Consider the following 14426-nt stretch of genomic DNA (forward strand, 5'->3'; position numbering starts at 1 on the left):
CGGCTCATGAAAGCCGGATTTCGCCGGCACGTACGCAGCCCCCGCCGCCCTCCCGGCCCCCCCCGAGCCGAGGCCGCCAGGGCGGGAGCCGTTCCCGGGGGGAACCACAGCTCCCGGCGTGCCCAGCGGCGCCCCGCAGTACAGCTCCCGGCATGCCCCGCGCGGCCGGCGGCCCTGGTCGTGCCTGGCGCCGCGAGAGGCGACGGCCGCTGCCGGTGCCCTTCCTTCCCTCCCCGCTGCTGCCGCCCCGCCCTTCCGCTTCCTGTCGGCTGGGGGGTCAAGGGTCGCGCGGGACTTACAGCCGGAAGAGACGCGCTCGGAGGAGAGCGGCAGGTAACGGGCTCCTACCGCAGGCCCCTGCCCGGGGCTCGAACCATGGGGGAAGTGCGGGACGGTGCCGGGGCCTCCTCCGTGGGGAGGTCTGGGGCCGGGCGGAGCCGACGCAGGACGCGGTCTCCCTCAGCCCTGCTGGCTGCTCGGCTCCTGCCACCTCCCCGTCCGTTGTGTTGGGCCTCGCTCCCGGCCGGGGTGAGCGGCGGGCCGTGCCCCGCCGGAGACGCCCGTCCCGGGGCTGCCTCGTTGGCTGAGAAGCGGCCGTGCCGGGAAGCTTCCCCGCAGGCAACCGGGCCGAAGGCATTTAGGGCTGTGCAGCGGGAGGACCGCATCGCCGGGGCAGCTCGTAGCGGTCCGGGGTAGTGGCCGTGCCTGTGATGCGTCGCTCACCTTGGACTGAGTCGTTTCCTTTTTCCTTTTGTCTGGTTTCTGGTGTGTTGGCTTCAACGTTTTAAGGCTTTCTGGTGCGTCAGGGCTCTGGCCTCCCCCCCCCCCCCCCCCCTTTCCTTTTTTTCCTGCTAGAAAACATCTTCCAGCTGGGCTCAAAGCTATAGTTGCCTGACTAACATCTCTGGTGAAGCCGATGGGCAGAATTTGTGTGGGGGAGTGGCAGTCTGTTGCATATTATTGTTTTGGAATCGAGATGAGTGAGGTGTATTTTTTCTTCTACGTACTTGAAAGCTAAATTACCTAACTACTGAAAATACATTTTTCTCTAGTTCTCCAAATGGCTTCTTTTGGGTGGAAGAGAAAGATTGGTGAGAAAGTTTCAAAAGCTACTTCTCAGCAATTTGAAGCAGAAGCTGCGGATGACAAGGATCTGGCTAATGATGATGATGCTAACTGGGTGCATGCAACTAAAAGAAGAAAGGAAGTTCTCTTAGAAGACTGTGTAAAGAAAAGTAAGGAGCTGAAGGATGAAGGTGCAAATTTGGCTGAAAATAGGAGGTACTAATGTTATCTTACTCTTTTTCATTGACTGAATAAGTGCTAAATGATATTTTAATCCCTTCTCTAAACACTAGGTAATTTGCTAGTAGCTGCATTCACATTTTTCATATTTGAAAAACTGATCATTTCATTCTGCCTTTAGTGTCTGGTACTAAATAAGTTGTTTCCTTTGGTGGTGGTGGTGTTGGCAGCTCTGAAATGATGTCTGTATTCCATCTCATTTTTGTGTGTTCACATAACAAAAAAACGATAGAAGGAGGGAGATCAGAAACTGATCGGATCTGAAAGTTGAAAGGGTAAATAAAGTACAATGAGATAAGCCACGCTGTAAGTAATACTTTAGCTACCCTACTAGCTTTATCCTCTCTTGTAAATGTGTCTTTTTCTCTTATTAAGAGTAAGCTTATTTGCACGTGTACAGTACCTGGGCAAATACTGCAAAGCAGCTAATGCATTGTTAATCTATCTAATGCTTTTGGAAAGTCAGGTTCAGGTAGCTGCTCTGAACATCTTCTGATAGCAGTACTGAGTCTTGAGACTTTGGTGATTTTGGAAGGATATTGCAAAGATGGTTCCATTGTCCTGTTATGCTTCAAGCAGAAAGTACCTCTGGAGTAGGGCAGGGTTAGAAGAGGGAAAGAGGGACTGTAAGTTATGTATTAACTACATAATTTGGCTAGATTTTCTCTGGAGGGGGAAGAAACAGTTCCAAGAATAGTCCCCTTAAAATCTTCAGAATGCTTGACATCTAAATGTGTATCCTGACTTTACTTGTATAAGCATCTCCACTTTATTCATTGTCACAGATCAGAGATAACAGTATTTTCCTGGTAGAAACAATTCCATAATAAGTCAGTATGTGCTCCTGTGCTGTTAAACTTTTTGGGTTAAGAAATGTCATCCTAAAAAAGGGTTCCCTGGGCAATATAGAGGAGAGAACAACTTAGAAGTTTAAAGCAGGCAAGTTTATATATGATAATAAACACACTGTGTGTGTGGTCTGGTCTGATTTAAAAAATAATATATAAATACAAAATGTCTTTGAGAGAAAGCTTATTTTCAAATATTTAAATACAGTTTCCTCTTTTTGCTGTTTGCTCGAATGGTGACACTGTTCAGGGGGACAGGGATTCACTTCTGTACATCCTTTTGTGTTCCTGAGTTCCGTAATTCCTGAATAAAATTTTGAAGCCGTTTAAAGTTGACTTTAAACTTAAACCAAATTAAGCTAAATCAGTTTTAAGCATGCTGCCATTGTATTAATCAATACCTTTAATGCAGTAGCTGCATAAGTCGGTTACATTAATATTAATAGCTGAAAACACAGAATACACAAATTAAGAGTCTCTTAACATCTTTGTTTTTAACACTGGAAATAAATAATACAGTGGTGTATAGAAAGGTAGGTCTATTCTGTCCTTTTCGGGATATAGAGATTGTGTTTTTAAGCTTGAGAAAACAGAAATATTTCTAAATGTTTTCATTCTATATCTGGTAGTCACTAATAGTGAACTGTACTTACATATATTAAACACAGGTTGATTTTTATTTCTGTCTTATCTTCTGTTCAACCTTTGCCTTCCTTGTATTTTGCTTTGAACGTTGTAGATCTTTTCTCTGTGGATTTTGGTGTTCTTTTTTGATTATTTGTTTTTGTGTATTACGAAAATGCAATAAATCTCTCGAACAGCAGCAAATAACCTGTTGTATATGTAGTTTAGGGCAGGGAGATACAGACTGCTACGTATTTATTTTGAGCAGCAGGTGATTTTAATATATTAAGTTGGCCTTAGAGATTGAATTTTCCTTTATCTGTCAGTTAGAAAACAGTACAGAAGCTTAACCCATCCATAAGTAGCAACATGTGAATTTAGTGAGAACTATATCTCATCAGAAGTGCTTATAAGAGCAGCTGAGAAACACTGAATGGCTTATAACAGGTATGAGAAACAAGTAACACGAAATTAAAATGCAGCTTTTGGGAGGCTTATCACACTCTTTCATGTTAACACTTGTATCTGAGGCTTAACAGAAGTTTTAACTTGAAATTGTAGTTTCCATCAGTTACTCTAGCATACTCTGTACAGTTTGGGCGATGGTAGTGTGGTGCTGTCAGGGTATGTAACTTTCAGGCAGATCTTTCTCTTAAAAAAAAAAAAAAAAAAAAAAAAGATTTCATGTAGGTTAGAGGCTAAAGTCACAGTGGGAGGCTTTTATTACTTAAACAGGTGGAATAGTTGACATACCATTACAGGGAACTTGAGGAAGCAGACTGAAAGGAATGTTTATTCTCTCTGGTGGAAAGTGGTTGCTGTAATTGTGTTTCAGACTTACATGGTCTATTTCTTGAATATACATTTGTACAACATAAGCAGACTCATGTAAATAATTAAATACTTAATGTAGATTGTTTCCTGAACTACCAAAGCATAATAACAGTTAAAGAAAGATTTGAGTTGGATTGTGTAGCATTTAGGTAAAAGGGTGGTATCTCTTCCACTGAAGAAACTCAGAAGAAAAGCAAAGACTGAGCACTAGGGCGTAACTAAGGTGGTATCTTAGTTGGTGTAACCTGTGGAGTGGAGAGAAGAAGGGGATCCTGAAAGAAAACAGACCTGGGAAGAAGCAAGAGGCTAAATAAAGGAAAGAATGGAAAGTAATAAATTCAACTTCACGTCTTATGGACAAGAGACTCCAAGGTAAAGTGCATGGCAAAATTAATATGATGAAAGGTGAATTTTATAAGCAGATCTACTATTACTTAGCTAGAATAGTGATTACCACCGTTATGCTTCATTAGTCCATTAGCTTATTTTTCTGGTAAGGGAAGACAGTGATGGTGTTACACCTCAACCATGGTTTTGTTAGTCTCTGTGTACGCAATAAGTCTGTTTCTGTGGATGACTGAGATCTGATCGACTTGTGCTTGTAAAGTGAGTCTCAGTGCTTCTTGGGGAGAAGAAATAATGAGTGGGCTTCCTGGGGGTCTGAATTTGTACAGCCTGCTTTCTTTGCCCATTGGCAAACTCAGGAATGGCATGCATGAATTGTTTTGGAGGTGGCAGCCCTCTACGGGTTTTCAGCTTTTGTGGGAGCTGCTTGAGGAGTATTTGTACCTGCTGTAAGGTGCATACATGAACCTGTTAAGCCGAGACTGAGACACACACAGAAGAAAAATGGTGCTAAAGAGAACAGTTTCTGATCCATATTTTAGTCTTTTTGTGGGAAGGGAAGAAAGATGGAGAGACTACCAGAAACAGGTGTTGAACGAGGTTGATGATTATCCCAGTGGGTCTGTTATTGTGGAAGGACATGGTTTAGGAAATTCTGACCCAGAAACTTGATCAATAGGCAGTTCTGAAGATGACTTGTGAATAAGCGATCATGCCGTCGGAACAGAAAGAAAAGGCAGATATGTAGAGGAAGTGTCACATTTGTGTGCCCTTTTGATGTGTGGGAAGGAACAATTAAACAAACATGTACAAACATACACACAGTCTTTTGGGAAACAGAATATTGTCTGTTGGTGGAAAGAATGGAGACTATTCCAGAGGAGAAATTGGTTTTGCTTATGTGAAACTTTTGTAATGCTGGTGGATTATCCAGCTTGAGATGCCAGTACGGATGTGCCTACATACACTGGCATTAACAAAAAAAAACCCAAAACAAAAAAACAACCACCATAATCCAGGTTAGGTTCTTTGTGTTCATAGTCCTACACTGTTTTAAATCCAGCATAATCCAAAAGGATAAAAGTTCATGTGCTCAGCCTCAGTATTTTGAACACAGGAGTTTGCAATTACAGTGTATTTTGACTCGTGGGTAGGTAGTCTTTGGCTGTGGACACAAGCTTAAGAACGGATTTAGACGAGATTAAACAGTGAAGTATAATGTCCACAAACATATGGCGTGTAGAGGGCTAACACCAAGGAGAAGAAAAACTTCTGTCAGACTAGTATCTTCGGTATAATTGAGTTGCATATTCATATAGATTGCTTTGCAGTCCCCTTGTGCTGTTTTCAAACTATGAACATTTTTGTAGCTAGTCCAGTAGGTGGAGATAGAGTTCTTCTCAATGTACTCTGAAGATGTGCAAAAAATGGTCATCTAAATACTTCATTTTCTTTTGCAAATAGACACTATTGTGTTTAAATTTTTATTGGTTTGCATTTAGTTTTTCGATTTTGCGAAATAAAAGTTAATACTGCTCTCGCTTCTGATGATATTTATTTATTATTCCATATTGCACTAAAAAAATCTCTATCTCTAAAGCTGGTACTGGTTTGGGAAGATCATGTTTACAACTGGAACACTCCTATGTTTTGGCTGAGCTTATAGAGATTCATCTATGTTAAAATAAATAGTTGTGTCACTTTGTCACTTGGTGTCACTTTGTCACTTGGTGTCACTTTGTCACTTGGTGTCACTTTGTCACTTGGTGTCACTTTGTCACTTGGTGGGTATAATTAGACTGATTAATAAGGTTTTACTCTTTCCTTTAGCTTTTGCAGCAGCAGATTAAATAAGGACAAGTCAAAGTGCTATGAGCAGACCAGATGATAGGTCAATTTTCATGAAACTGTTTACTTTTCTAGAGGAATTAATCTTTGAGAATTACTTAATTTAATTTTCTATTTTTAACAAATTTGAACTTCTGTGGAGTGCCACTTATTCCACATTTTAGCAGTAGAGACTTTTTTCCCCTGATGCTAACATGCCAGCATCACTTCAACGTGTAGTTTGAGATTCCGTAGCTATATAAGCTGTAATTGAGTTTGTCTTTCTCAGTAGACATTATAAGGTGTCAGTGTCAGATGATGAGGCACACTCCTTTAAAAAGTGTCTTTAGTGTAGGGGTAAGTTAAGTGTTACCAAAAAAATAATATATTTAGCAGATGGAGCAGAAGAGTAATACCTATTTAAATAAAGTTGAAAAGCCTTTCTGTCATGTTCTTATAGCATTTGTATTTGTCCTATTTACTCGTGTCTTTCAGGTTTAGATTATGATAAGCACTTGATTACTAATGAGTTACGAAAGCGCTAAAGTAATAAAATTGCTTTCAGATTATCTTGATAATTCATTTTGATGCAACTAACATGGCAAAGGACAAAGATCATTGTGTCGAAATTACCTTTCAATTTGCAGTCAATAAAACTGATGTTACTTACATAATATAGTGTTAGTGAAGAGTTTTCCCAGAAGATCCAACAGCTATCTTTCGCAGAAACATTTCAGCACTTTAATAGGCTGAGTTACATTATGGAGTAGCCTAGGAGAAGTGGGGTATGTTAGAGAGAAGAGGGGTCCAGGACAGCTAGTTGCATTTTTTCAAGTAATGTCCTCCAAGCTCAAGAATGGCTCATTGCGATGAGGAGGAAATCAAGAAAAGGTGATAGGAGTCCTGCATGGATGTACAGGGAGGTCCTGACAAAATTCAAACATAAACTGGAAATGTAAAAGAGGTGGGAGCAGGGTCTTGTGACCCAGGGAGACCACAGACACCCTGTCTGATTATGCAGGGACGGGATTAGGAAAGCCAAAGCCCACCTGGAGTTGGATCTGGTGAGGGATGTGAAGAGCAACAGGAAGAGCTTCTACAGGTGTATTGGCAGCAAAAGGAAGACTGGCAAAAATGTGGGTCCTCTGCTGAATGGGGTAGAGAATCTAGTGACAAAGGATGCAGAACAGGCCGAGGTACTCAATGTCGTCTTTGCCTCAGTCTTTACTGGTAAGACTTGCCTTCAGGAACCCCAGGCCCATGAGACCAGAGGGAAGGTCTGGAGCAAGGAAGATTTACCCTTGGTGGAGGAGGATCAGACTATGAAATGTTTAGACAAACCTGACATATGCAAGTTCATGAGACCTGATGGGGTGCCTCTGAGTGCCGAGGGAGCTGGTTGATGTCATTGCAAAGACCCTTCAACTGCATTTGAAAGGTCATGACAACTGGGGGTGGTTCCTGAGGGCTGCTAGAAACCAAGTGTCACTTCTTATCTTCATGAAGAGTAAGAAGGAGGATTCAGGGACTTATAGGCCCATCAACGTCCAATCTGTCCCTGGGAATGTGATGGAGCAAATAATTCTGGAAACAATTTTGAAACATGGGAAGTACAAGAAGGTTATTAGGAGTAGATGGCATTGATTAGCATTGATTAGCAAAGGGGAAATCATACTTGGCCAACCTGTAGATGACAGATTGACCGGAGAATGGTGTGGACTTTCCATCTTTGTTGATACTCAGCGCCTGACTGGACAATAGCCTGAGCAACCAGCTTTAGCTGACCCTGCTTTGAGCAGGGTGTTTGGACTAGATGATCTCCAGAGGTTCGTTCCAATCTTGGCCATTCTGTAATTATATCCCATTAAAACTACAGGCGCATTTAGAATACGGAAGGTAGTTCCTCAGACTTGAATTTGACTGTACAGGTCATTGGTGTGGAACCTTTCTCGGTGGGTGGGAAACTTCTTTCTGTTTCTTTAATTTATTTTTCATTTTGTTTTACTAGTCCATATATCTTTGGTGGAATGCTTTGGGTACGGAGAGAGATGCAAAAAAATGGGCAGTCTTTGCTCCGCCTTCTTACCATCTCTGCTGGCTGACCTCATTTACAGCAAAGATGTATTTTAGAAGTTAGAAAATTAAAAGGAATGATTCAGTAGATAATCTGGGAGTCTACAAATTTAGCTTTTATTTCTGGCACTTAGAATAAAGTCTAAAATTCTGTTAGGCTGCTGGTATATTGCATTGGGAATGTCGACTCTTCCATAAGTGATCTGAAAGCCTTACAGTTGGGTTTTGTAATTAAGTGTAGGGGAAATCACTGGAAAATGCTTACGATGGAACTAGGAGAATGTACTAAGTACTCACTCCTACTGTTCCTTGTAGGCTGAAAGTAACTGTTCGATATCAGTCTTGGATGTAATTTGCATGCCAGGTATAATTAGCTGTTCCATATAGTGCTTACCTGTTTCAGAGAGAATGACCAATGCCAGTGCTCTCCAAATAAAATGAAAAATTTTAATCTCAGTAATTATTAGCTTTGATTAGGTTGAGTGTTTTCTAAGGTCAATCATGCAAAAATGCAGAGAAAATAGGTAGGCTTATCACTGTAAGTAAAATGATATAGTATGAATAGGGGCTTGATTACAATGGTCATGACTTCTAGTCGAAATACCTGATCACTTTTTAATGTTTTTCAGTGTTTAGCATTACTGTCTATTGTGTGTATATTTATAAATTTCCTTGCTGTTAGCTTCCTCGAGAATGCCTTACACATGATACACTCACTGAAATGAGACTAAGGGTGTGTAAACTGTAACTCATGAGTGCAAAACACATGAGCTGAAACAGAAAAGACTCTGAACAAGTATGGACTTCTTACCTCCATTTTTTGAGAAGAGCACATGTTGCAGCTTCTCTCTTATGAGTCAGAACATACGGTTTGTTTTGCAGGCCTCATAACCTTTCTACAGAATAAAAAAAAAAAGTGCAGAGAGTGTTTTACACCCTCCCGTAAACAGCCGTGTGAAGTAACACGTTAATTTTGTCTTTAAGTTAATTTTTATTGCTAGCTTTATTGTTTTTCCTCACTTATTGATAGAGTTGTTGCTTCCTGGTGATATATCTAGTTGTCTCCTCTCATTGAGGAGGAAGTTCTTTGCAAAATGTTTGTTGTAAGTAGTTCCTTTTGTTTAAATTGCAGTTTACCTTTAATTTAGCTATTTTCCTTTTGTTCTGGCAAACATTATTTTCCAACAACTGGTTGTAACTTGGCAAAGCAGGAGTTCAGTTTTGAAATTGTTACTAATTTAGTGCAGATTTTTCTGAGAGTGTGTGCAAGGAGAACTGTAGATTATTTCAACTGTACACAGAGTTTGAATAACGTTGAGAGTATCTTTTTGTTGGAATTATTGTTACTTGAGGATATTGAATTGTGACATTGTAGTATTCACCTGTATTTGAATGTGTGCATATTTATGTAGGTATGTATTTGTAAATAGAAACAGAAGGAATATTCATGGAACAACTGTAGACTGTGGAAGCATTTATATATATACATATATTTATATTTTCCTTAAGTAGAAAACATAATTTAATTGATGCCTATATATCATCCTGTATAACTTAAGGCACTTACTGGAGTCAGCCAAGGTACGAATCTATATTTGTTCAAGGTCTCTTCACAATGTAAGGAGAAAGAGGTATCTACTTAATTCAGCTCACTTAAGAGCTTAAATTGCAATTTGGAGGTTCCTGTTGCTCACGGTTAACTCTATAGATACATTATACATGTACCAGGACCGTTTTGTGGTGCTTTTGCCTTCCTGAACAGGGTGGCTGTGGACAAACTGGGGGAGTGTTGGCTGGCCACAGCCATGCCAAGGACGACTCTGTAAGACTGGGAGTAATACTGCTCAAGTGCCAGTGTCCAGGAACATTCCCTGGCACTGTGCGTGTGGTAGTGCAGATGCAGCCTGCGAGGCTACAGGGTGACTGAAGTCTTCGTGTAAGTGCTTGAGGTTAGGTACCTAAACTCAGGTGGGATGAATCAGGCCTTACTGCTAATAACTATTTGAAGATGAAGGATAATTAGTGTGTTATCTGTCTTTGGATTTAAGTTTAGAGGGTCTATTCCTTCTGTGCATGAAATACAATTTACAGAACTTTATAGGTGAAAAGCTGTTGTATTCACTGGGCATGTGCTATGTAGTGTTTTTTTCATGGTTCAACCCCAGCCAGCAACTAAGCACCATGCAGCCGCTTCCCACTCCCAGTGGGGTGGGGAGGAGGAAAGGGAAAAAAAGTAAAACTCATAGGTTGAGATAAAAACAGTTTAATAACTAAAGTAAAATAAAATACACTACTAACTAAGAATAATAATAATTGTAATGAAAGGGAATACAACAAAAAAAGAAATAACACCCAAGAAAAGACAAGTGATGCACAATGCAGTTGCTCACCACCCGCTGACCGATGCCCCAGCAGCGATCTGCCCCTCCTGGCCAACTCCCCCCCGTTTATATACTGAGCATGACATTCCATGGTATGGAATACCCCTTTGGCTAGTTCGGGTCAGCTGCCCTGGCTGTGCTCCCTCCCAGCTTCTTGCACACCTGCTTGCTGGCAGAGCATGGGAAACTGAAAAATCCTTGGCTTAGGATAAGCGCTACTTAGCAACAACTACAACATCAGTGTGTTATCAACATTATTGTCACACTAAATTCAAACCACAGCACTGTACCAGCTACTAAGAAGAAAATTAACTCTATCCCAGCCGAAACCAGGACAGTTTTTTTAAATGAACTCTTCGAAAATGTGTCTATTTACTTAAAAAAACCCTTATTTAAATATGTAGCGTGTGTTACTGGAATTGAAGAAGCATGAAAAAAAATTGGTTCTTAAGTAAAAGTTTCATCAATATATATTAATTTTTATGTATATATTACTATCTCTATATAGAGGAGTCATGCCTGACAATTACTTTCTTCTGTCCTTCTAATACATGTGAAGTTACTGGAAAATAATGAATACTTGCCTCTGATTTTTACATTTCATTAAAAAAAATTTGGATATTCTTCTCAGTAATCAGGGCAGGAATTGGTAGTTTCTGAATTTTTACATTGCTAGCTGCTTCTGTTGCTTCTGTTTAATTCCTAGCACTTTTTCCAGACAGCTTTTGTTTATGACCAAATAGAGTATTTGCGTCTAATCCCAGAATAACTCTGTAGTACTACTTAAGGACCTATAAGGAACTACATAACATAATGGACTGTAAATAAATAATATAAAAGTATAAATATCATTACTTTATTATTTTTATTTTTTTTGCTTATGACAATATTTTACATTTAATTTTTATCACTCTAGCATAGCTGTGCTTGAAAAATTAAAAAATATGTGAAACCACAGGTGATGGTGTATTTCTAGCCTTGTAAATTATACACAAGTGGAGTTAATTGCTCTTTTTACCTTTTGCCTTATTCTTTTGACAGTCTGTGATTTTCTTTGAATCTGATGTGTTTATGCCATACAGCCTTTCAGATATTTTCCCTCAGCAACAATTAACAACCTTTTGCTGCATATGAGGGTTGAGTGTATACAGCAGAGTGCACCTCGTGCATTTTCATTTCCTCTAAGTGTTGTGTTGAGAAGTGCTCCACTGCGCGTTTCTCTCACAGTTGGCTTGTTTGTTTTCAGAGTTGATCTCTGAAACTGTCTTCATTCCTTTTCTCTTGCTGCATATTACTGTTATAAACTGGCTGGGACAGGGACTGTCTTTTAAAATAGTAGACACGGTGGCAGCAAACCAGCACTATTGCCATCCTGCAGAAACCAATTTCTGCTAGCAGGTCTGCACTGGTAGATGGCGGCTAGAGATTCATGTAAATACTTTAATGCAAAAGTCTATCTAGCAAGTTAAAGAACATGTTTCTGACTTGAGCTAAGAGATTTTGCCCATAACTTCGGTTACACATTCTAATAATGCAGCTTTTAAATGTAGAGAATTCTATTATTTATATACATAGTATAATACAACTTAGCAAAATCTAGTAATTTGCATTAATAATCTAAGCAGTTTTTACAGAGAAATACAACCTGGGGCCTTTTCCACATCCTTTGCTTGACAGACACTGGCAAGAGTTGCTCCACTGAAGTACTGCTGTCACAGTGTCCAGGATTCCCTATATTAATGACATTATGTATTGCAACGTGGATTCTGTAAAATGGGATCGTATTTAATTTTTTTAAAGTTACAGTTTTGTGGTTTTGTTTATTGTCCAGATCTATTGTTAAATACACCTAGTTGCTTTTACTTGAATAATAAACCCTTTGTATTTAGAAATAATTTTTCATATATCATTTCTCTTCATAGGGGAAGCTGCAGGGGAAAAAAATAAAGCGGCTTCCTAATTTAATACCTTTGTCCAGTTGCTCTTAAACAAAGCCTAGTTATCGTTGCTGACAAAGATAATAGTCCCTACCACCTCCTTTGTTTTAACTGTCTTTATGGTTCATGGAATTTAATTTTGAAACAGTAATTCAGTATCCCTTGCATGATCCTCGTTGAACAGGATGTGTACCTGTTGCTCATATCTTCTAAAATTAAAATGTACTAAATATAAGGGATCATAATTGCCCATCAGCATTTGTTCCTTGAGTTTTCTAAAGAAGTAGGATACAGCAATGTGTTTTGTTACAAAGATCTTGGTTTCTATATGTACGTCGACGTGTTTTCTAGTTCCCTAAGTGGTGCCCTCCATATCTTATGGCATATCATGAAAGTATCCTTAAAGTGGAAAGGATGCTTGGCCGTAAAGGCTCAGAATAAAAACTCTTTAGGAACAACGTCTTGTTCAGTCAGGTCTTTTGAAGGGTTAGGTCAAATAGCGGGTGGGGAAAATCAAGAGCAGTACATTCTCTTTTTTCTTCTTGGAAATACTTGTTATAGCACTGCTAATTGTTTAAGAGTTGTCTTCACAATATAATGTACTACCACAAGAAAAATGACTTGTAAGTGTCTTGTACACTAACATGTGGTCATCAAATAAAAATTTAATTTATCATGGATCTTTACTTTCTCTACTGCTCTTTGTCCCGTTCATTTATTTACATGGGAGTTAACTATTTAGTAATTTTGTAGACAATTGTTAAATTATATCAGGGCTGAGTTAATTGAAAGCAAGGGCTGGTATACATGCTACCTAGCTTTGGTTGTTTACAAGTCAAGTATCTAGTCAAAGGTTGCAGCTCCATCACTAGTTAAGACGATTTCAGTCGGGGTCAATGTGACCCAACTCTCCTGCCCTCTCATTTCCACCCCTTTGTAATGGTCCCATTTTTTTTGTTTTACCCTGGGGGAAGCCAACTCAGAGTACCGTTTTGTCCCTGGACTGGAGAAGAAGCCTAGCTGGAAAATAGCCTCTTTCTGGTTGCTGGCTCTGATCTGGTTCACAAATGCTTTTGCCAGAATAGGCAGGAAAATGGGTATTAGAATAAGTGGCCAAACAACAAGGGAAGTGGAGACAAGTTCTTTCATTTATTTGGTATTGTTGTCTAGTTGTTGCCTGTGTGTTATTGTTACTGTATTGCACTTATAATTTGAAATGGATGTCTGTGAATGTATTTTCACTTGCGGGCCAGGCATTTCAGTTTTTACACTATTTAAATGTTCCTCTCCTTCAGAATGACTCTAATTCTTCTCTCACTTTATCACTGGACCGTGAACAAATTACTCTTACTTAGCTCCTAAGGGGCTGTGCTAATGTGTTACATGCAGAGCAGTTATTTCCTCTAATTTTAGCAGTACATAACTGAAGTACACTTTTTTATGGGAGATAGGTCCAGAGAGGGTCATAAAATGACAAAATTGTTAACATATATTGCCAAGTACTTTGGTAAACTGCATGACATATATGAAATAGGTGATAGACATTGTACATTTTTCTTACTACAGTCATTTGGGTGACCAGTGCATCCATCCCAATCTCAAGAGAAGAATCACAGTATTTATAGTATCATGCTCGATCTTCTAATACGGTGTTTAAATACCGTAAGTCAAAGGTTTCAGACAAAGAACCATACCTTTCTACCTCTGGATGGTGCCAGGTACACTAATACCATATAGTGACAGAGGTAATGCATCCCTCTCCTCTTTCTTACTTTCTGAAAAACAATCATAGACATTTTTGTTTTCATGAAGAACTGAAGTTTGCTATTTTGAAGCCACTTCAAACTGGTAATTTTTACAGGCTGCCATTCTTAGTGTGTATTGGACATGTTTTCATGCTAGTGTCTGGAGTTTTACTGGCTCTAGCAACTAAATGGCAAATCTTAAAAAACATTGTTTTGTCTTTGACCTGTCGCTGGTAATAGAAATCTAGCATAGTAGACTGTGGCTTAAGCTTTTTGTCTTCTGCAAAAATTAAGAAATGACAGTTAAGACAAAATGCCGTTCTTAGTTGTAGATCTTTTTTTTTAAACTAGGCTCTTTGGATAAGAGATGTTGGCGATGAATAATGGCTTGTATTCAGCTGGCTCCACAATCCTATTTTACTGTTAAAAATGGAAGACACCTGTTAAATATGTTAGATAGCATAAACTTACTGAAAGGAGTTCTGCAGCCTAGACTTCTCTGTAGGA

At 39.5% G+C, this 14426-nt stretch overlaps 1 protein-coding gene across 2 annotated transcripts in view; it reads left to right on the top strand.

The window, feature by feature from the left end:
- The first annotated feature begins 303 nt into the window (after positions 1-303).
- TTC33 (tetratricopeptide repeat domain 33) overlaps positions 304-14426 on the top strand; it is a 47759-nt gene continuing 33636 nt past the window's right edge. Inside the window, exons 1-2 of one of the 2 annotated variants that reach the window (XM_050913558.1) lie at positions 304-333; positions 1053-1281. In XM_050913558.1, the coding sequence (XP_050769515.1) occupies positions 1061-1281 (221 nt within the window). In that variant the 5' untranslated portion in view covers positions 304-333; positions 1053-1060. Of the gene's footprint in view, positions 334-726; positions 766-1052; positions 1282-14426 lie in introns of those variants that run through there. The other variant, XM_050913559.1, reaches the window with a different exon arrangement.

Source organism: Gymnogyps californianus, chromosome Z, assembly GCF_018139145.2.
Source record: "Gymnogyps californianus isolate 813 chromosome Z, ASM1813914v2, whole genome shotgun sequence".
Taxonomy (NCBI): domain Eukaryota; kingdom Metazoa; phylum Chordata; class Aves; order Accipitriformes; family Cathartidae; genus Gymnogyps; species Gymnogyps californianus.